This window comes from Erythrolamprus reginae, chromosome 1 (assembly GCF_031021105.1).
Source record: "Erythrolamprus reginae isolate rEryReg1 chromosome 1, rEryReg1.hap1, whole genome shotgun sequence".
In the NCBI taxonomy this organism is placed as follows: Eukaryota; Metazoa; Chordata; class Lepidosauria; order Squamata; family Dipsadidae; genus Erythrolamprus; species Erythrolamprus reginae.
In genome coordinates, this window is record NC_091950.1 from 20,695,840 (window position 1) to 20,718,783 (window position 22,944).

At 40.5% G+C, this 22,944-nt stretch overlaps 1 protein-coding gene across 1 annotated transcript in view; it reads left to right on the forward strand.

Annotated features, from left to right (window-relative positions):
* MYO1F (myosin IF) overlaps positions 1-22,944 on the forward strand; it is a 92,134-nt gene that overhangs the window by 22,956 nt on the left and 46,234 nt on the right. The window contains exons 2-10 of the mRNA XM_070746623.1: positions 5,674-5,811; positions 8,622-8,711; positions 9,891-9,985; positions 12,752-12,839; positions 14,958-15,047; positions 16,687-16,818; positions 18,932-19,066; positions 19,826-19,958; positions 22,192-22,388. Coding sequence (XP_070602724.1) covers positions 5,674-5,811; positions 8,622-8,711; positions 9,891-9,985; positions 12,752-12,839; positions 14,958-15,047; positions 16,687-16,818; positions 18,932-19,066; positions 19,826-19,958; positions 22,192-22,388 — 1,098 coding nt within the window. The remainder of the gene's footprint in view (positions 1-5,673; positions 5,812-8,621; positions 8,712-9,890; positions 9,986-12,751; positions 12,840-14,957; positions 15,048-16,686; positions 16,819-18,931; positions 19,067-19,825; positions 19,959-22,191; positions 22,389-22,944) is intronic.

The window sequence follows — 22,944 nt, forward strand, 5'->3', positions numbered from 1 at the left end:
CCCATCAAGTTTCCATAATGGCAACTATATCATATATATTCTTCCCTCATATGTGGAAGTGATGTGCCGGTGCCTGGAGGCTGTTAGGGTCTGGATGGGTGTCAACAGACTCAAACTCAACCCTGATAAGATGGAGTGGCTGTGGGTTTTGCCTCCCAAGGATAATTCCATCTGTCCGTCCATTACCCTTGGGCGTCCTCCTCGACCCACAGCTTACGTTAGAGAAACATATTTCAGCTGTGGCGAGGGGGGCGTTTGCCCAGGTTCGCCTGGTGCACCAGTTGCGGCCCTATCTGGATCGGGACTCACTGCTCATAGTCACTTATTTGTATTATTACTGTATGGTGTGAAAAGAAGACTGCAAATAAAACATGTTTTTATATTGTTTTTATCTGTTGTACGCCACCCAGAGTTGGAGTTGGGTGGATTATAAATTAAATTAAATCAAATCAAATTAAATTTAAAAAAAATTAAGCTTAAGTGAGTCTATTTTTTTTAACCATCATCTTAGTTCCTCTTTGAAAGAGAGAATCCAACAAGCGTTTTTCTCAGTGGTCAACACAGGATGTGGTATCTTTATTTTCAGTATCCTGCATCAACTCTTCAGGTTGTGTTGCTTGCAGTAACAGTGAAGAGACGGAGGCTTTTGAACATGTAGGCCAATCAGCTGCAAAGGGCAAGTCTTAGCCTGAGCAAACTAAATTCAGAGTAAGGGTTGCAAAGAGGAAGTGCTTGTCTTAAATTTATCTTGCGTATTAAATCAGACACGGAGACACATTGTTGATGATGATGTTTAACAGCCCTGATTATTGTTGTTGTTGTAGTTGTTTTGTTGTAGTTGTTATTATTATTATTGTTATTATTATTATTATTATTATTATTATTATTATTATTATTATTATGTCAGTACAACACAGCAAACGAGATCACTATGCTGGATTTCGTATTTCATCACCAGTCGGGCGCTTCCCAAGCACCTAGGACTGCGTGATGTAGCGGCGAATTATGTTTGCCGATCCCAGTAAAGTGGGCTTTTGCAATTGACAGATGGAGATTTTGTCAATTCCGATGGTTTTCAAATGTCCGCTGAGATCCTTTGGCACTGCGCCCAACGTGCCAAGTACCACTGGGACCACTTTCACTGGCTTATGCCAGAGTCGTTGCAGCTCGATTTTTAGATCTTCGTATTTCATTAATTTCTCTAGGTGCTTCTCCTCAATTCTGCTGTCTCCTGAGATTGCGATGTCGATGATCCATACTTTCTTTTTCTCCACAATCACAATGTCTGGTGTGTTATGCTTCAGAATTCGGTCAGTCGGAAGTCGGAAGCCCCACAATAGTTTTGCTTGCTCATTTTCGACCACTTTTTCGGGCTTATGATCCCACCAGTTCTTTGCCACTGGTAAATGGTAGTTCCGGCACAAGTTCCAGTGGATCATCTGTGCCACAGCATCATGTCTATGCTTGTAGTCATGATGCTGTGGCACAGATGATCCACTGGAATTATTATTATTATTATTATTAATTAGATTTGTATGCCGCCCCTCTCTGAAAACTCAGGGCAGCTCACAGAGTAGATACAGACATAAACGTATAGCACAAATCTAATAATTTTAAAAAAACAACTAAAAACCCTAATGTAATACACAATCATACAGTCCAATCACTCTACACCAGACCATTTATTGGTCAGAGGGGCAAGGTCTAATTGCCTCTGATGAGACATTCTTGTAGAGATGCCTAGCTCAAATCTTTTCTATCCAACCTTGTTGGTCAGATTTGGGATTCATTCACCTTCCCTAACGGTTACAAACTGTTAGCCAAACCAGGAGCAACCCATGGCTGAGTACAGGGCAGTAATGGGCTGCTGCATAGACGGTCCGGTGCGCAATCCCGGTTGGAAAAACAGAGATGCGCATGGATCCCTGCATTTCCGATGCATGGACGCATGCGCCCGGGTGAGATTTAGCTTCTGCAGATGCACAGGAAGTGAAATCTCACGCGAGGACGCTCGCACATGCAAGATTTCCAGGGTGCCGGAGTGGCGCAGCAGGTGGAGTGCTGTACTGCAAGCCACTGAAGCTGACTGTAGATCTGTAGATCAGCGGTTCAAATCTCATCACCGGCTCAAAGTTGATTCAGCCTTCCATCCTTCCGAGGTGGGTAAAATGAGGACCCGGATTGTTGGGGCAATAGGCTGGCTCTGTTCAAAAGTGCTATTGCTAACATGTTGTAAGCTGCCCTGAGTCTAAGGAGAAGGACGGCATAAAAATCGAAAATAGATAGATAGATTAGATAGATAGATAGATAGATAGATAGATAGATAGATAGATAGATAGATAGATAGATGGGTAGATGGGTAGATGGGTAGATGGGTAGATGGGTAGATGGGTAGATGGGTAGATGGGTAGATGGGTAGATGGGTAGATGGGTAGATGGGTAGATGGGTAGATGGGTAGATGGGTAGATGGGTAGATGGGTAGATGGGTAGATGGGTAGATGGGTAGATGGGTAAATGGGTAAATGGGTAAATGGATAAATAGATAAACAAACAAACAAATAAATAAATTTTGCCATTTTCAGTGTTTTGCCTGGAAGCAAAGAAATCATCAAAAATTGGCAAAATCTCTCATGCACGAGTTTCCTTGCATGATATTTCGCTTCCTGCGCATACATACACACCGGACATGCCCACGCCCATCGCCAGGAGCGCACCGGTAATACCAGCGATGGGCCGCCTCTTACTGGTACAGGAGGTTCTTCATGTCTATGGAGATTATCAGTCATCCAAGTCATGGTTGTCCCAAAGGTGCTTTCTGGTTTTTCTTTGAAGATGTTTCGCTTCTCATCTAAGAAGCTTCTCCGAAAAGCTAAAGAAGCTTCTTGAATGAGAAGCGAAATGTCTTCAAAGAAAACTTGACTGTAAAAAATATGATTTCAACAATCGAGTTATCGAAGCATGGAACTCATTCCCGGACTCAATTGTGTCAACCCCTAACCCCCAACACTTCTCCCTTAGACTCTCCACGATTGACCTCTCCAGGTTCCTAAGAGGCCAGTAAGGGGCGTACATAAGTGCACTGGTGTGCCTTTCGTCCCCTGTCCAATTGTCTTTCCTTTCTCTCACTTATCATATATATTTTCTTTCTTTCATATATCCTCTCCTCTAAGTTCACTTTACCCTTATATATATTACTACATGTCTATTTTTCTTCCTATGTATTTGTGTATTGGACAAATGAATAAATAAATAAAAACGAAGTGCTTCTTGAGAAAAGAGTCTTCGGAGAAAGGCGGCATACAAATCTAAATAATAATAATAATAATAATAATAATAATAATAATAATAATAATAACAATAATAATAATAAACAACAACAATAACAACAAAATAATAATAATAATAATAATAATAATAATAATAATAATAATAATAATAATAATAAAGTTTGCTTCACCTTGAGAAGCTTCCCGGTTTGCTTCAGGAAACTTTTCAAGGTGAAGCAAACTTTATTATTGACATAATGATAATAATAATAATGATAATAATAATAATGATGATGATAATGATGATAATAATGATGATAATAATGATAATAATAATAGTAATAATAATAATAATAATAATAATTGCTGTATTATATTGACATAATAATAATAATAATAATAATAATAATAATAATAATAATAATAATTTGAATAGGCAGTTTTTGACATATGACCAGAATTTGCATTGCTAAACAAGGCAGGTATTAAGTGATGCCGGATTTCGCAATCTTTTTTTTTTTGGTCACACTTTTAAGTGAATCACTGCAGTTGCCAAGTAAATCATGAAGTTGTTCAGCAAATTCATTTCCCCACCATTGACTTTGCTTGTTGGAAGCCAGCTGGGGAAGGTAGCAAATGGTGATGATGAGACCTCAGGATGCTGCAATTGTAATAAAGGCATGCCGGTTGCCAAGCAACCAAATTTTGATCCTGTCGCCATGGAAGATGTTGTAATGGTTGTTAAGTCATTTTTTTTCAATGCCATTGTAACTTCGAACAGTTGCTAAATTTTGTTGTTAGTTGCAAAGTCATGTCCGACTCATCAGGGCCCCGTAACGTTCCTCCAGGCCTTCCTGTCCTCTACCATTGTCTGGAGTCCATTTAAAACAAACAAGGAGCTGCTGATCCAGTTCTACAGAGGAATCATTGAGTCTGTCATCTGCACCTCCATAACTGTCTGGTTCAGTTCTGCAACCCAACAAGACGGACAGAGACTTCAGAGGAGAATCACAACTGCAGAAAAAATAATTGCTGCCAACCTGCCTTCCACTGAGGACCTGTATACTGCACGAGTCAAAAAGGGGGCTGTGAAAATATTTACTCACCCCTCACATCCTGGACACAAACTGTTTCAACTCCTACCCTCAAAATGTCACTACAGAGCTGGTCAGCACACACATGCATGTTGGAGCTGAGCTAGGGCAATGGCTCGCGTACCAGCAGATATGGCTTGGTGTGCCACTTGTGGCACCCGTGCCATAGGTTCACCATCACTGGTCTAGGCATATTCAGGTCTTTTTCCATGTAAGGTTGATAGACTCCTGGCAACATTTTGACAAGGTCCCACTCGTCATCTTCAGGCTGTTGTCTTTGGCTTTGTGTTTGGGCGAACAAAGTGTGGTCTGAGCTGTCGTCCTTCTATAAATACTGCTGGGTGGGTGTGGAGTCCTGGCTCAGCTGTTTGAAACATCCTGATTAGTTGTTGGGGTAACACCTCAAGTAATTGATGTAGTTGATGTATGCAGATTAGTTGATGTTTACAGATTAGGGGTGGCCTCCTGAGTAGTGTGGGCAGGCTTTATTCTAGCATCTAGTTGCTAGTTCTTGCAGTTTGTGTTTTAAAACAATACATTCTTGGCTTTTGGATGAGCTCTGGACTTTCAGCTAACTTCTGACTATTATTCCAACTGGGTAATTATTGCCGTGCTTATCTCCTTCTGGGACTCTAGCCGGCTGATAAGACTCTAAATCATTTCTGCTAAGCCATTTAAAGACTTTAGTTTCATTTTGTAAAGTCTTTACCTGTAAATAATCCTTGTACATAGTAAAACCTTTATTATTTAAATCTGGTGGTCTTCATCTGATTCCTGGGGGGCTCGGTGCTGGAACAGAACAAGAATTCTTTATTGGCCAAGTGTGATTGGCCCCACAAGAAATTTGTCTTTGGTGCATATGCTCTAAACGAATGGTTGTAAGTCGAGGACTACCTTTATATCTCATACTTGTTCAACCAGGTGCCTTCCAGGTGTGTTGTCTATAACTCCATCTACTCCATCTACCCAACTAACATCAATCTGAAGTTAGTTGGGGGAAAGATCAAAAGCAACGTGAGAAAATATTATTTTACTGAAAGAGTAGTAGATCCTTGGAACAAACTTCCAGCAGACGTGGTTGGTAAATCCACAGTAACTGAATTTAAACATGCCTGGGATAAACATATATCCATCCTAAGATAAAATACAGAAAATAGTATAAGGGCAGACTTGATGGACCATGAGGTCCTTTTCTGCCGTCAGTCTTCTATGTTTCTAGCCTGAGCGAAGAAAAATGATTGATCACTAATGTAATCCAGAGTTACTTTCTCATGAATAAAATCTCTCTCTTTTTCCTCCTTTTCTTTTAAAGGGCAGCAAGGAACGCTTTCATTGGCAAAGCCACAATGTCAAACAGAGTGGGGTGGATGACATGGTCTTGCTCTCCAAAATTAATGAAGACGCCATCGTTGAAAATCTGAAGAAACGTTACATGGATGACTATATTTTCGTATCCTTTCCAGTAGTGCGCTCTAATTACCATCGCTACCAGTTTGTGTCCATGCTCATGCGCGCAGAAGCATCCCGGGAGAATGGGTGGAGCCTCAGTACAGTAGTACCTCTAGATACGAGCTGCTCCACATGCGAGTATTCCAAGATACGAGCCACGAGGGGAGAGAAATTTCTTTTCGAGACCCGAGCTCAAATTCGGGATACGAGCCGAGCGTCCACTAGGTGGCGCAAGAATCCTTGCTTCTGGTTATCTCGGAGGGGAAAAACAAAGTCTAAAGCCATTTGTTCCAGATACGAGTTGTTCGACATACAAGCTCCCTTCTGGAACAAATTAAACTCGTATCTAGAGGTACTACTGTATTGGGCTGCAGTATGGATGGTCCAGTACGCCATCCTGGTGGGAAAAATGGAGAGGCGTATGCATCTCCCCGTCCCTGATGCATGCCTGCGCATGCCCGCATGAGATTCAGCTTCTGCGCATGTGCAGGAAGCGAAATCCTGTACAAGGACGCTCACATGTGAGTCATTTGGCTGATTTTTGGTGGTTTTTCTGCTTCCGCACATGCGCAGAAATAAAGAAATCGCCAAAAATCAGCCAACTCTCTCCTGCACAAGGGTCCTTATGTAAGATTTCGCTTTCTGCGCATGCGCAGAAGCTGATTCTCACACAGGCGCACGCCAGCACCAGTCACCGGGAGCGCATCGGGAGTCTTCTTGCCAAAAACTGGAAGTAAATACCAGTTTTCTGCAAAAATCTCATCAATGATGCGCACATGACTGCAGGACGCTGCAAACCACCATAAATGCAGGCTGGTTACCAGACATCTGAACTGTGGTCATATGATCGCAGGAATGGCAGCCATTGGAACTTCAGAACTGGTTTAAAAGTACCTAGAGCAGTGTTCCCTCTAATTTTTTTTTGGGGGGGGTGGAAAAGTATAGTGTCTGAGCAGCAGTCCCTTTGGGACTGGGCGGCACAGAAATAATAAATAAATGAATAAATAAATAAATAAATAAATAAACAAACAAACAAACAAAAAACCCACCCTGTTTTGCTTCAGAGAATTTCAAAATAAAATACTGTACTGTATGTCTATAACAGTGAGCTCATAATAGGGCAACTCTATCAATATCAAAATGCCACTTAAATAGTTGAGCTAGTTTCAAACTAGATTTTGATTTTCTTTCTCTCTTCCTTACTCCCATTCTTTTTCTTTTTCTTCCTCTCTTTTTTCTATCTGTTTCTCTCTCTTCCTCTCTTCCTCTCTCTCTCCTTCCCTCTCACTCTTTCCCTCTCGGCTTCTGGGCAGGTTTGAAAAACTCTGAGTTGATGATGATTTTTAAGTGAGCGATTGCTCATTGCTCAGCTTAGAGGGAACTATGACCTAGAGCCATGGTTGCACAGTGGTTAGAATACAGTACTGCAGGCTACTTCTGCAGACTGCTGGCAACCATAGTTCCCTCTAAGCTGAGCAGTGTATGTATGTATGTATGTATGTATGTATGTATGTATGTATGTATGTATGTATGTATTTATTTATTTATTTATTTATGTATGTATGTATGTATGTATGTATGTATTTATTTATTTATTTATTTATTTATTTATTTATTTATTCTGTGCCGCCCAGTCCCAAAGGGACTGCTGCTCAGACACTATACTTTTCCGCCCCCCCCCCCCCCAAAATTAGAGGGAACACTGCTGGCAACCTGCAGTTCGAATCTCACCAGCTCAAGGTTGGCTCAGCCTTCCACCCTTCCATGGTCAATAAACTGCCCCACATTGTTGGGGGCAATATGCTTCCTCTGTAAACCGCTTAGAGAGAGCTGTAAAGCACTGTGAAGCGGTAATAAGTCTAAATGCTGCTGCTATTTTGGGGGTGGGGTGGGTCATCATTTAGCTCTAGCAATAGCATTTAGACTTATGTACCGCTTCGTAGTGCTTTTACAGCCTTCTCTAAGCGGTTTACAGAATCAGCCTATCGCCCCCAACAATCTGGGTCCTCATTTGACCCACCTCGGAAGGATGGAAGGTTGAGTCAACCTTGAGCTGATGGTGAGATTTGAACTGCTGAACTACAGCTAGCAGTTAGCTGAAGGAAAAGGGGGGACATGATCAAAACATTTAAATATGTTAAAGGGTTAAATAAGGTCCAGGAGGGAAGTGTTTTTAATAGGAAAGTGAACACAAGAACAAGGGGACACAATCTGAAGTTAGTTGGGGGAAAGATCAAAAGCAACGTGAGAAAATATTATTTTACTGAAAGAGTAGTAGATCCTTGGAACAAACTTCCAACATACGTGGTAGATAAATCCACAGTAACTGAATTTAAACATGCCTGGGATAACCATATATGCATCCTAAGATGAAATACAGAAAATAGTATAAGGGCAGACTAGATGGACCATGAGGTCTTTTTCTGCCGTCAGACTTCTATGTTTCTATGTTTCTAAGTAACCTGCAGTGCTGCACTCTAACCACTGTGCCACTCTGATTCAGTCACTCAATCAAATAGTCACTAAGCAACTGGTCATAATTCAAGGATTACCTATATGATAGTCCTTGACTTGTGAGGATATATATAGATCAGGGGTGGGTTCCACTTATCTTCGCCACTTATCTTCCAGATATCTCGCAGGTGTAGCTTTCATACCTCGAGATTTTCACTTTTTAAAGTTCATATTGTCTGGCCTACAAGATGTCAGCCACAGTGGCTGCAAATCTCTCGGTTTTTTAGCTCAAACATTATTAAAGAAATAATAGGAGGGGAAAAATCTTTTTCTGGACCTTAATAAAGCAATGCTCAGACCTATATTGGACCAGTCCTCATTTCTGTCAACCCCTTTAAGCAGATGCCCTACTTTACAGATCGAGAAATTGAACTCTATCAAGGAGCGGTGAGTCAATTCAATGGGAAAAATTAATGTAAGAGCCAAGAAATATGAACGATATCATTCCTTGAATTTCTTATCATCTATTTTGTTATCCAGTTACATTTTTAATTCACCCAGTAAAATGATTTGTATAAATGATATCACTCTTTCTACCAAAACCTTTCTTTGAGGAAAGCTGGTTAAAATATTGATTTGATCTACGATTTTGCAAATTGAAGCAAGAAAGGTAGAAGAACTATTGGATTAGATCAGGTTGCAGGTAACATCCAGCAAATCAAAATTATATATTAAATTGATTTTTGGTATGATCCCCAGAAATGCTGGTTTTATTTCAATTTTATGTCCTTTTAAATCCATGAGTTCAGATCAATTCATGTATTAATCAATCATCAATTCAGCTTATTGAAATCACAGACTAGTACAAATCCATGTAAGCATTCTGTTTATTTATTACAATGTAATGTAATATCTGTTGTGAGCCACCCCGAGTCTGCGGAGAGGGGCGGCAAATCAAATCAAATCAAATCAAATCAAATCAAATCAAATCAAATCAAATCAAATCAAATCAAATCAAATCAATGTGTTTAATTACCTTTAAAAAATAAGTCTAATAATTTGAACAGTCTACTGACATTTATAGTTATTGACTTACCCCCTTGCATTCAGTTTCAGCAACTGACTAGTACAAGAAAATAAAATTCTGCGTCTCCCTCCCAGCAATTTGCTTCCTTGCAGCTTTAGTTTCACTTTCATTTTAGCACATGGCCAGTCAGCCTGCAGCCTCACTCCACTGAGGTTCGGGAAGGTGATAATAAGTTGCTTGGCTTAACAGGCTCTGCACTGTTTGCTGCAAGGAGGTAAATTGCTGGTCGGCAGAGGCCAAAGGGTGGGTGGGGCTACTTTTGGTATATATGACGCAACCAGGTTTTCACCCTCTTTTTGGTGGTAAAAAGGTGGGTCTTATACTCCAAAATATAAGGTAAATCCTTGGTTCATATGGTATAGTGGGAATTTTCTCCTTTGTTTGTTATTAGATGATTTGAAGGAGTCAATAATTAAAAAATCATGGATTCCACTGTAAACATAAATCTCCCTTTGTATATATCAGAAGCAGGAAAGTAAAACTAAGACCATGAATGCAACCGTTACATCCTGACCGTAGACCTCTGATTTATATTCTAGGCTCAGTACGAGAATCCACCTCACATCTATGCGCTCACAGACAACATGTATCGCAATATGCTCATTGATGGAGAGAACCAATGTGTCATCATCAGGTAAATTTTGTATTCATGGAAGAGGATATTTGTAGCTCATGCTGTCAAACCAGTGCAGAAGATGGTCAATATCTTGCCACACTATCTGTAAAAGGCCTGATGTTTATGGGAACTTGGGAGGGGTGATTTTCATGAGCGAGCAGATGCAGCCAGAAAGCATTCTTTCAAGGGGTTCAAGGACATCCTGTGCCCACCACCTGGGTGGAAGCGGAAGGAGTTGCCACACTGGCACAACCTGAGTGGACAATGTGACAAATGTGTGGGTGGGGGGTAAGGAATGTGAACTTTCAACTGTGTAGGAAGCTCAGATTCGGGTTTCCGATGTAGATGCCAGGATGGCTCCGGAACTGAATTGGAACTTTAAGGAATGCCTTGACTTGGATTCTGATTTAAATTTGTAACCTGGAACTTTGAGGTCACGTGGCGTCCTTAGCACTGTCTGAGCTTGGTGTTTTTCTTGCAGGCATTTCATTACCAAACTAAGTAACATCATCAGCGCTAGGAGGCAGTAGGGTTTGCCCTTATTTTAATACACTGCTGGCTCATCAGTGTTGGTGGGAATGTTCTTGGTGGTTCCTTGATTAGACTGTTATTTAATGTTAGATTGTTTATCTGCATGGGTAGTTCTTTGACTGGGATATTGTTTCTCCTTGATTGTTGGACTCTTAATCGTGAATTTAATCTCTGCTCATTTGGGTTTTGTTTGCTGGTGAGGAGGTGTGTTTGGAAGTTTTTGTTTCCTTTTGGGCATTTGAATTGTCTCCTTTGAGTAGTATGTGTTCTGTCTGGCCGGATCAGTTACTAGAAAACAAACCCACACATGCCTGAAACATTGATCGAGGTAAAAGTATTATTATCTACGCAAAGTCCAGCAAGAAATAAATGAATTCTCAGGCATTTCAGACTGACAGCGTTCCTGTCTAAGGAGCATAGATAACAGTCCGGGATGCCAGCCAGCTAGAGGCATAAATCTTCCCTAATGAGATGCCTCTGGTATTTTTCACTCCACTCACTGTTCAGTTGCAGTAGTGGGTGGCTATCAGTACGGTAGGGGATGGTGCACCAGAGGCGGGCACCAGATTGCGCAATTTGCACATGGACACTATGGTGCCAGTCCTACAGATGCGCTTTTTTCTGTATTTTTCCTTGGTGGGCATGCACAGAAGCAAGATCTTGCGAGGGGACATGTGCAAGAGAGAGATTTCAGTGATTTTTTCAGCCCGAATTATATTTGTTGGTATGGATGTTTCTTAGATTGGGGGGGGGGGTTTTGGGGTGTGTGTGTGTGTTATAATAGGGTTCTTAGGACATTGGGGTTTTATTTATTGTTGTTGTTCGACTTCTTTTTATCATTGTATGTATCATTGTATTGTTTTTATTGTTGTAAACCGCCCCGAGTCCTACAGGATCGGCCGGCATAGCAGTTGATTAATTAAATTAAATTAAATTAAATTAAATTAAATTAAATTAAATTAAATTAAATTAAATTAAATTAAATTAAATTAAATTAAATTAAATTAAATTAAATTAAATTAAATTAAATTAAATTAAATTAAATTAAATTAAATTAAATTAAATTAAATTAAATTAAATTAAATTAAATTAAATTAAATTAAATTAAATTAAATTAAATTAAATTAAATTAAATTAAATTAAATTAAATTAAATTAAATTAAATTAAATTAAATTAAATTAAATTAAATTAAATTAAATTAAATTAAATTAAATTAAATTAAATTAAATTAAATTAAATTAAATTAAATTAAATTAAATTAAATTAAATTAAATTAAATTAAATTAAATTAAATTAAATTAAATTAAATTAAATTAAATTAAATTAAATTAAATTAAATTAAATTAAATTAAATTAAATTAAATTAAATTAAATTAAATTAAATTAAATTAAATTAAATTAAATTAAATTAAATTAAATTAAATTAAATTAAATTAAATTAAATTAAATTAAATTAAATTAAATTAAATTAAATTAAATTAAATTAAATTAAATTAAATTAAATTAAATTAAATTAAATTAAATTAAATTAAATTTAAATTAAATTAAATTAAATTAAATTACCGTAGCATGCTTTTTCTGCCAAACCTAATTGGCCCTGATGGGCTTCCAAATTTTTTACTTCCACGCTGTGGGCGTGGCTTATTTTGTGAGTGTGGCTTGCTGGCCATGTGACCAGGTAGGAGTGGCTTGACAATCATGTGACTAGGGTTGGCTTAAAGGTTATGTGACTGGAGTGGCTTACCGACCAAGATATGTTTTCAAACAGGTGCTTGGACTCTTTTTCAGTTGATTAAGTCACATTATTTGAATAGCCACAAAAAGGACAAATGATAGACAGCATTATTGGTTGAGGAGCACAGTAACATTTTAAGGTTTTGTATTGAACCCACAACATTGAGTACGATAACAGATTAGGCAAGTAGCTCGATTTTCTTTAATTGCTATAAAAGTTCAGTTCTAGATAATGATTAAAATGGTTAAAGCGTTTATGGGTAAAAACATATTATTTAATTATTTCCTATTTTAAAAGTAATTAAGGATCATACTAAGGTACTAGAGAAGGAAGGACAATTGAAAAAACTATTAAATATTCAATAAATAGTGCATAAACCTACTAACCCCACTGCGTTGTCCCCCCCAATTAGGGGCAGCAGCCCATTACTGACTATGGGGCATTTACACTCTTGTCCTCTCTGCTTTCTAAATTCATCCTATTTCGCCCATTTTACAGCATGTCTGTGTATTTTTAGTGGTGAAAGTGGCGCTGGGAAAACAGTGGCTGCAAAATACATCATGGGGTACATTTCCAAGGTGTCGGGAGGAGGAGAAAAGGTGCAGGTGAGTGTGAAAGAGCAACATTCTCCTTCTCTTCTTTCTTCCAATTCTGCTTTGGTTTTCAGTTGGTTTACTTTTCCCTTCCATTGCATTGCGCAGGCAGAACAAAATCTGATTCTTTTATTTCAGAAGTCATGTATGTACCGCAGGTTTTAAAAGTGTTACCTAGCCAGCGGTGGGTATGGTATGGTCAATGATGGGCAGCCCATTTTTTTACTGCCACACTGTGGGGTGTGGCTTATTTTGTGGGTGTGGTTTGATGGTCATGTGACTGGGTAGGAGTGGCTTGCTGGCCATGTGACCAGGTGGGAGTAGCTTGAATGATCATCATTGTTCAAGTGAATTGTTAAGGCCTCGACTTACAACTTCACCAGTGTCGCTCGCTAGGGTCACAATTTGCTTTGCGTTTCGCACGCTCTCCTTCCTGGGTTGCCCCCTGCCTCAGGCTGGGTAGCTAGGAGAATGGATGCTGATCAGCTATTGAGAACAGAGTGGGGAAAAGGATGCGACAAAATGGACAATGCAAAATTGGTATAGGTACATGGTGGACCATATTCAATTTGAAATTATGGATAAAAGGATAAATTCGGAACATGAAACTGAGTTGTGACAACTGATGGGATGGTGGGACAAGGTAAGATGATATATGACGAGCAGAATCCGAGACCAAGCTACAGGAAATAAATTGGAATCACTCTATAATATGTAAATAGATATATTGCTCTTGGGTCAAGTGGACTATATAAGAAACACCCCCAATTTGGTGGTGGGGAATGTGTGAGTGTCTGGGTGGTGGGCACATTTCACTATGCACTGTTTTATGTTGTGTGTATTAAACTTGTTAAAAATTAATAAAAATAATTATTATTTTTTTAAAAAAAGAGAGAGAAGAGTGGGGAGAAAAAGGGCCCCCTGGAATTCCTGCCAGTGCTGGTCTCCCTGCCGCTTTCCAAGGAGGATGAGGATGGGAGGGGGGAGATTTAAAAATATCGGAAAGCCAAGGGAGAGTTACAAGGTTATTATTGCCGCACGATGCCTTTTCATCTCCGCTGCAGGTGGAGGGAGGGCTTCGCAGCCCAGACTGCTTTGGCACGGCTGGGCTCGGCTTGGCTCAGCTCTCCTTTTTTTCCCTGCTGCTGCGCGCTCCTTGCTTTTTTCCTCTTTCCTCCTTTCTGGCCTCTGGAGGTAGGCACGTGAGGCTGGAGGGGAGCCGGGCAGGAGAGAGGGAAGCTCCCTTAGTCCTTTAGCTCAGTGTTTCCCAACCTTGGCAACTTGAAGATATTTGGACTTCAACTCCCAGAATTCCCCAGCCAGCGAATGCTGGCTGGGGAATTCTGGGAGTTGAAGTCCAAATATCTTCAAGTTGCCAAGGTTGGGAAACACTGCTTTAGCTAACCATGATTCTATTCCTTCACTCCTCCACTCGAAATAGAATACCCTATGAGACTAGACTTTCAATCCTGGGCCTAGAAAGTTTAGAACTAAGACGCCTTAAACAAGATATAATTATTGCCCACAAGATCATATGCTGCAACGTCCTGCCTGTCAGCGACTACTTCAGCTTCAACCACAACAACACAAGAGCCCACAACAGATTTAAACTTAATATTAACTGCTCCAAACCTGACTGTAAAAAATATGACTTCAGTAACTGAGTTGTCGATGCGTGGAACTCATTACCGGACTCCATAGTGTCATCCCCAAACCCCCAACACTTTACCCTTAGATTATCTACGGTTGACCTATCCAGATTCCTAAGAGGTCAGTAAGGAGGAAGTACAAGTGCACTAGAGTGCCTTCCGTCCCCTGTCCTATTGCTCTCCTATATCTCCTATTCCTTTCTTCTATTCCTATATCTCTTCTTCTATTCTTTCATTGATATGTTCTATTCCTATATCTTCTTTTCTATTCTTTCATAGATATATTTTACTATGAGAATCTCCTCTATAACCTTCATCATGTATTTTACTATGTGTATATAGATATATACCCACTAAAACCCTCATTGTGTATTGGACAAAATAAATTAAATAAATAAATAAATAAATAAATAAATATTCCAGCTGGCTCTGTCTGGCCTCCACACAACCTTTTCCTTCCTTTTTCTTTTTTTCTTTTTAGCATGTCAAAGACATCATTCTCCAGTCCAATCCGTTACTTGAAGCCTTTGGCAACGCCAAGACCGTGAGAAATAATAACTCCAGTCGATTCGTAAGTCTTTGGGTAGAAGAGACGTTTCTGCGATCAATATAGGAAAGAGCAGGTTGTTGAATGGGGAACAACGTAGAATGCTGGTGTGTGTGTGGGGGGGTGTGTGTGAATGCATTGTAGCAGTGCTTCTCAACCTTGGCAACTTTAAGATAACGATGCATCTGTCTCTCATCTACAAGTACGTTCAACTTGAAACTGTCAAAATTCTGACAGACCTACCTCATGGGCACTTGCAACCCAGGTTCAAATCTTGATGGTCAGCATTCCCCTATGGTTCATGACCAAATGTTCAGCAACTGGCCATGTTGATAGCCATTTGCACTGCTCCATGGTTGCATGACCACCTTGTATGTGATTTTGCCCCAAACTAGCATCATAACTGCACCCCTAGTGAACCTTTGGTTTGCTTAACAACTCCCGAAAAAGTCATTATATCAATCATGTGACTGACTCATTTTAGAACTGTCATGAGTTAGGACAGAAATGAGCAAGCTCCATTATGGTGATATCTTGGGTGCTACCTGTACATATTGAGAAGAATGCAATTGGATGGGATGGGGGGAGAGTAGTAGAGGAGAGGAGAGGAGAGGACAGGAAAGTAGAGTAGAGTAGAGCAGAGTAGAATAAGTTCCCAGTGTACATACAACATTGGTGATGGATCAATGGTTCTCAACCTAGGGGTCAGGACCCCTTTGGGGGTCGAACGACCATTTCACAGAGGTCGCCTAAGACCATGGAAAAAGACAAATTTCCTATGAACTCAGGAACTAAAGTTTCTATTCTGGTACTTTGGAACATATTTTTTACAATCCGACCAATCAGGTGTTTACAGTGGGGGTGTCCATCTGACCTTCCTGCCAATCATCTTAAAGCTCTGTTGGGAGAATTGGCACTAGACTTATGGTTGGGGGTCACCACAACATGAGGGGTATTAAGGGGTTGAGGCATTAAAAAGGCCGAGAACCACTGTGATAGATCATTATCATGGTCATTGTAAAAATATATTCATCATAAAACATTAGATACAACAATGGGAAACTAGAAATAGAATTCATTGGGGAGCTAGAAATACATCACCCCAACAAATATATAAATGTAGAGTTTCCTACCTGAGCAGGGGGTTGGACTAGAGGGCCTCCAATATCCCTTCCAACTCTGTTATTCTTTTTTTTAAATCTTGGGGTATCTATTTCTAGATCCTCCCTTTCAGATTTGCCCAATATGCTTTCTCTCCCATTGAATATTGAAATGTTTTCTATGTGCACATATTCACTCTTGAGAGCGTGAATCGGATCTAAGCAAAGATTAGTGAAACAAGTTGTATAACTCTAAGGAACTTTATTTACAGGAAATAGGATAGGCCAAGTCTATACTCTGTTCCCGGGGAAGATAAGCAGAAGGAAGTGGTTTCAGATTTGCAATCTCTTAGATCAGCGTTTTTCAGCCATGACAACTTTAAAAGATCTGGACTTCAACTCCCAGAATTCCCCAGCCAACATGTTGCCAAGGTTAAGAAACACTGTCTTAGACAAAGAGCAAATATAAGGAAGGAAAACTGCTGCCCCCTTGTGGTCGGTAGGTCATGAGATGCTGAAGCATCTGCACCATTGGATTTGCAACTTCCACTGTCTCATACCAGGGGAAATACTTTGAGATCCAGTTCAGTCGTGGGGGTGAGCCCGACGGAGGAAAGATCTCCAATTTCTTGCTAGAAAAATCCCGGGTGGTGAGCCAAAACGAGAACGAAAGGAACTTCCACATCTATTACCAGGTAACTGGAAAAATCACAAATATATATATATATATATATTTAAAAAATCATATATATATAACAAAAAAAATCACACACACACACACAGAGTATATCACAGAACTGAGTACACCTCCTCACATTTTGTAAATACAGTGGTACCTCTACCTAAGAACGCCTCTACTTACAAATTTTTCTAGATAAGTACCAGGTTTCAAGATTTTTTTTGCCTCTTCTCAAGAACCATTTTCCACTTACAAACCCGAGCCTCTGAAACTGTAACCGGAAAAGGCAGTGAGAAGCCTCCATGGGGCCTCTTTAGGAATCTCCTGGGAGGAAACAGGGCTGGAAAAGGCAGGGAGAAGCCTCCATGGGGCCTCTCTAGGAATCTCCTGGGAGGAAACAGGGCTGGAAAAGGCAGGGAGAAGCCTCCGTGGGGCCTCTCCAGGAATGTCCCGGGAGGAAACAGGGCTGGAAAAGGCAGGGAGAAGCCTCCGTGGGGCCTCTCTTGGAATTTTCCTGCGAGGAAACAGAGCTGGAAAAGGCAGGGAGAAGCTTCTGTGGGGCCTCTCTAGGAATCTCCTGGGAGGAAACAGGGCCTCCACCCTCCCTGTGGTTTCCCCAATCGCACACATTATTTGCTTTTACATTGATTCCTATGGGGAAAATTGCTTCTTCTTACAAACTTTTCTACTTAAGAACCTGGTCACGGAACGAATTAAGTTCGTAAGTAGAGGTACCGCTGTACTCACTACTTTACATTGTAGCCAAGTGTCATTTCTTCAGTGTTGTCACATGAAAAATATACTTAAATATTTACAAAATGTGAGGGGGTATACTCACTTCTGTGACATACTGTATATGGCCTTTGGCATGAAATGCTAGTGCAAAGCCACCTGTACATTGTGGTGTGAGCTATGCGAACACTGCTGATTTACAACCAGCAGTAAATTTGGGGAGGGTTTATTTACTTTAAAATACGATTGTTTGTGGAATATTTTTTTACATATTTCAGTGCTTTCTCTAGTTTTTATCCCTTATAAATTGTAAAGTAAAATTTTGGAGGAAAAAATGATGTTGGCCTTCTATTTGATCTATGGAAGCCCTTTTTCCAGAGAAGAAACACAATCAAAGTTGGTTGTAAGTTGAGTTCTACCGATAGGATAGGATAGAATAGAATAGAATAGAATAGAATAGAATAGAATAGAATAGAATAGAATTCTTTATTGGCCTTGGACACACAAAGAATTTTTTTGGTGCATATGATCTCATTGTACATAAAAGAAAAGATACGTTTGTCAAGAATCATGAGGTACAACACATAATGATTGTCACAGGGGTCAAATAAGCAATCAGGAAATGATAAAAATATAAATCGTAAGAATACATGCAAGATGTTACAGTCATGCAGTCATGTGGGAGGAGATGGGTAATAGGAACAACGAGAAGATTAATAGTAATAGTAATTTATTTATTTATTTATTTATTTACTTACTTACTTACTTACTTACTTACTTACTTACTTACTTACTTACTTACTTACTTACTTACTTATTTATTTATTTATTGGGTTTATATACTGCCCCTCTCCGAAGACTCGGGGTGACTTATAACATATAATAAAAAACAATAAATTACAAGGGCAAATCCAATTAATTAAACTAGATAACTAACCTGAAATCCCCAATATTTTAAAATACAACCGTAATGCAGTCTTAGTGAATAGTTGGACGGTGGTGAGGGAATTATTTGTTTAGATTAAAGTAGTTTTAAAAGTTGGCCTGAACAGCGTCCCTTGAATTGCTGCACACTATGCAATTTTTTTTAGATCCTTTGAGAAACCTCTGCTCAGTTTCCAAAGAGTTCCGCCAGAGTTCAGTTTGAACTTCCAGTGTGAACTCTTTGAGCATTCCGGGAAAGCAGGAGGGAGGGGAGGGAAAATTGGAAAGAGAAAGACTGGACAGATCAAGGGTCCCATTCACTTTTGTTTCTGAATCCACTAACTGCCTCTCTACAATTTGGGTTCCATGACATGGAGAGACTGCAGTCTTTGAAAAAAGTTCAGGACCGGATCCTGAAGAATTTAAGACGGTAATCCATCAGTCTCATGTCTTTTATCTACTTCTTTCTCTAGCTTATTGAAGGTGCTTCCCAAGATCAGAAACACAACCTGGGCATTATGAGCCCAGATTATTATTATTATTTAAGCCAGTCAGAAACCTACAAAGTGGATGGCACAGATGATCGGAGTGAATTCCATGAGACCATGGTAAGGGACCATTATCATTAGGGTTTTTTCATGTTTTGAATGCTGCCCAGTCTATTAGCCAATAAATTTTGTATTTTCAATCATGTTCAACATTGTACCTGAAACCTACAAATAATCTTTCTTCCTTCCTTCCTTCCTTCCTTCCTTCCTTCCTTCCTTCCTTCCTTCCTTCCTCTTTCTTTCTTTCTTTCTTTCTTTCTTTCTCTTTTGCTCTTCCTTCCTTCCCTCCTTCCTCTTTTTTTCTTTCTTTTTTCTTTATCTTCCTTCCTTCCTTCCCTCCTTCCTTCCTCTTTCTTTCTTTCTCTTTTGCTCTTCCTTTCTTCCTTCCTTCCATCCTTCCGTCTTTCCTTCCTCTTTCTTTTTTTCTCTTTTGCTCTTCCTTCCTTTCTTCCTTCTTCCCTCCTTCCTTCCTCTTTCCTTCTTTCTTTCTTTTTCACTTTCTTCCTTCTTTCCTTCCTTCCTTCCTCTTTCTTTCTCTTTTGTTCTTCCTTCCTTCTTTCTTCCTTCCTTCCTTCCTTCCTTCTTCCTTCCTTCCTTCTTCCCTCCTTCTCTCTTCCTTCCTTCTTCCTTCCTTTCTTCCTCCCTCCTTCCCTCACCCTTCCTTCTTTCCTTCCTTCTTTCTTTTTCTTTTTTCCTCTCTCTTCCCTTCCCTCTATTCCATATTTTTCTTTTCCTTTCTTTCCACTCTTTCCCTTATTCGTCTTCTTCCTCTTTCTCCTCTACATCCCGCCCCCTCTCCCTCTCTCTCTCTCTCTCCAGAATGCCATGGATGTGATTGGCATCACAGGCCAAGATAAGCAGCTTGTCGTACAGATTGTAGCAGGTATTCTCCATCTAGGGAATATCAGTTTTGAGGAGCAAGGGAACTACGCCCAAGTAGAAAATTCAGACTGTGAGTAGCTACCAGTTTAATGGGGATGCATTCATTAATCTGTGAATATTAATTCTGATATGGTCGATGGTACTGTGAAGAGCCATAAAGATGAGCTTGGAAAAAATATGTGCTGTTGGTTACAAAAACATGTATTAATATTGGGAAAATAAGAAAACATTGGGTGGGGGGTGATCAAAGGCTGTGCCTTGTCACGCTGGGAATTGCCAGCCAACAGAGACTTTCCTTAGTTAAAGTGTTGCTGTGTTTCTTTATTTTCTCTGATCACATCCCCTCTTACATCACTCCCACAGTTCTTCTCTTTCTCTGTTTCCTATATATATATCCGCCTGCTTATGTGAGCAAGCACATTCTAATCTAACCTTCTTGTGTGCTTGCAGCCATGTTTTCGTTAGAAGCTGCTTGATGAAGCGCAGCTGGCACAATGTACTTATTTCTGTTTATAAAATAAAGTTTGTTTTCACTTTGGTTCCTGCCTGCTGAAGTCCTGCTTTAAAATCCATCCCCAACATGCCTTAACTAAGTGGATGGTAATTGTTCTGTTCTGGGCCTATGCAGATTGAAAATCAAAGAAGAATCCCACTCGATGCTATTTTAAAGCAAACTCTATTATACAAGAAGCAGCACTTTATAAGCATTATAGTCCATCTTGGCCGCTTTCCCAATGAAAGCGCAGGGGAAATAAGATTCCCGGCCGATCAAAGCCAATTAATACTCCAGAGGGGAGATAAATGTTTTCTGAGTTACATAGACACACTTACAGATTCTCTAGACCAGTGTTTCCCAACCTTGGCAACTTGAAGATATCTGGACTTCAACTCCCAGAATTCCACAGCCAGCATTTGCAGTCCAAATACCTTCAAGTTGCCAAGGTTGGGAAACACTGCTCTAGACATTCAGCAGACAGGGGCATTTTGACTCCATGGATTTTAGCAGAAAAATAGCAGTGTGCTAGTGTATTATATCTGGAAACCCCAAACCTCGAGCTGACTCCATTACAAATGTTAGAACTTTACCCCAATTTTCCCATGAGGCCACCCTTAAATACCTATTGGGAGTGGTCAACAATTCCCTAGAGCAGTGATGGAGAACCTATGGCACGGGTTCCACAGGTGGCACACAGAGCCATATCTGCTGGCATGTGAGCTGGTGCTGTAGCTCAGCTCCAACATGATGTGTGTGCTGGCCAGCTGATTTTTGGCTCACACAGAGGCTCTGGAGGGCATTTTTGGCTTCTAGAGATCCTCTGGGAGGATGGGGGAGGGCGTTTTTACCCTCAAGCTTTTGGAACTTGGGGAGGGTGAAACACGAGCCTACTGGGCCCACCAGAAGTCGGGAAACAGGCCATATCCATCCTCCAGAGGGCCTCCAGGGGGTGGGGGAAGCGGTTTTCACCCTCCCCAGGCATTGAATTATGGGTGTGGGCACTCTGGCATGCCCGATAGCACGCGCCCACGCATCTGAGGGAAAAATGGTTAGCCCTCATTACCCTAGAGTTAAAAACTACAGCTTACTTCCTTTTCCTATACAAGTACTGTAATACCTCGTCTTATGAACTTAATTGGTTCCGGAAGTAGGTTCGTAAGGTGAAAAGTTCGTAAGACGAAACATTGTTTCCCATAGGAAACAATGTAAAAGCGATTAATGCGTGCAAAGGGGAAAAAAAATCGCAAAATGGCGCTCCACTGGGTGGCGCCGCTCGGCTGTCACCTTTTAAAACAGCTGGGGGGCTTCTCAGCCTTCTCCCGAATCCGAACTTTTCGGGTTCGTGTTCAGGAGGCCGCCGAGAAGCGCCGCCGCCCGGCTGTCACCTTCTGAAACAGCCGGGAGGCTTCTCGGCGTTCTCCGGGTTCGGGTTCGGGTTCCGGAGGCCGCCGAGAAGCACCCAGATGTTTCAGAATGTTACAGCTGGGTGGCGGTGCCCAGCGGAGCGCCGTTTTTGCGATCGGCGGTGGTGTTTTCGGCCGATCTGGAGGCTGGAAAGGAGGTGGGGAATCCCAATAGGGAATTCCATGGGCGGAGCTTTGACGTCATGAAGACGTCCTTCCTTAGGTTCGGGTTTCTCCAGTTGTGCTAACATTGCCCTGTTAATAAATTGGAACTTTGAAGAAATTGAAGGCTTGGACTCTGATTTATGTCTCCGATGCTATTTGGAACGCTGACATTTATATATGATGACATATCCTGTTATCCAGAGATGCCAAAGGAGTCTTTTTCCATTTCCCCACTCCAGTGCTAGCTTTTCCTGCCTATCTTTTGGGAATTGACAAGGACCGTCTAGATGAGAAGCTCACCAGTCGGAAAATGGACAGCAAATGGGGTGGCCGGTCAGAGACCATTAACGTAACCCTCAATGTAGAACAAGCATCCTACACGCGTGATGCCCTAGCCAAAGGCCTTTATTCCCGGGTCTTTGACTTCCTCGTTGAGGTATGCAACCTTGTTCTGTGCTTGGGGGTGGTGGCACAGTGATGGGCTCCTACGGGTATGGTCAGGTACGCAGAACCAGTTGAAAAATTTAGAATTTTATTCTTTTTTTTCCCTTCTGGGCTCTGGGTATGTTTTTCCTATTGCAGTAAATGAGGTTGAATATGTATAATTTTAGAAGAGCTGTGCATGTGTGTGTGTGCGTACATATACTTTATGTAGTAGATAACGTATATTTTTGTGTGTCTGTGTGTAATATGTATGTACACATATGGCATATATACATAGAATTAAATAGTATATTTTGGATGTTCAGTAATAGTAAATAGACAGGGAAACCCTAACCCTACCCAAACCCTTGGCATGAATGACGTCAAGCTGGCCACCTTTAAGCCAGTCACATGATCTTTAAGCCACTCCCCCGGGTCACATGATTATCAAGCCACTCCTACCTGGTCACGTGGCTGGCAAGCCACACCAACAAAATAAGCCACAGCCACAATGTAGTAGTAAAAGAATTTGCAGTCCCTTACTGGGCAATCTCAATACCTTTAGGATG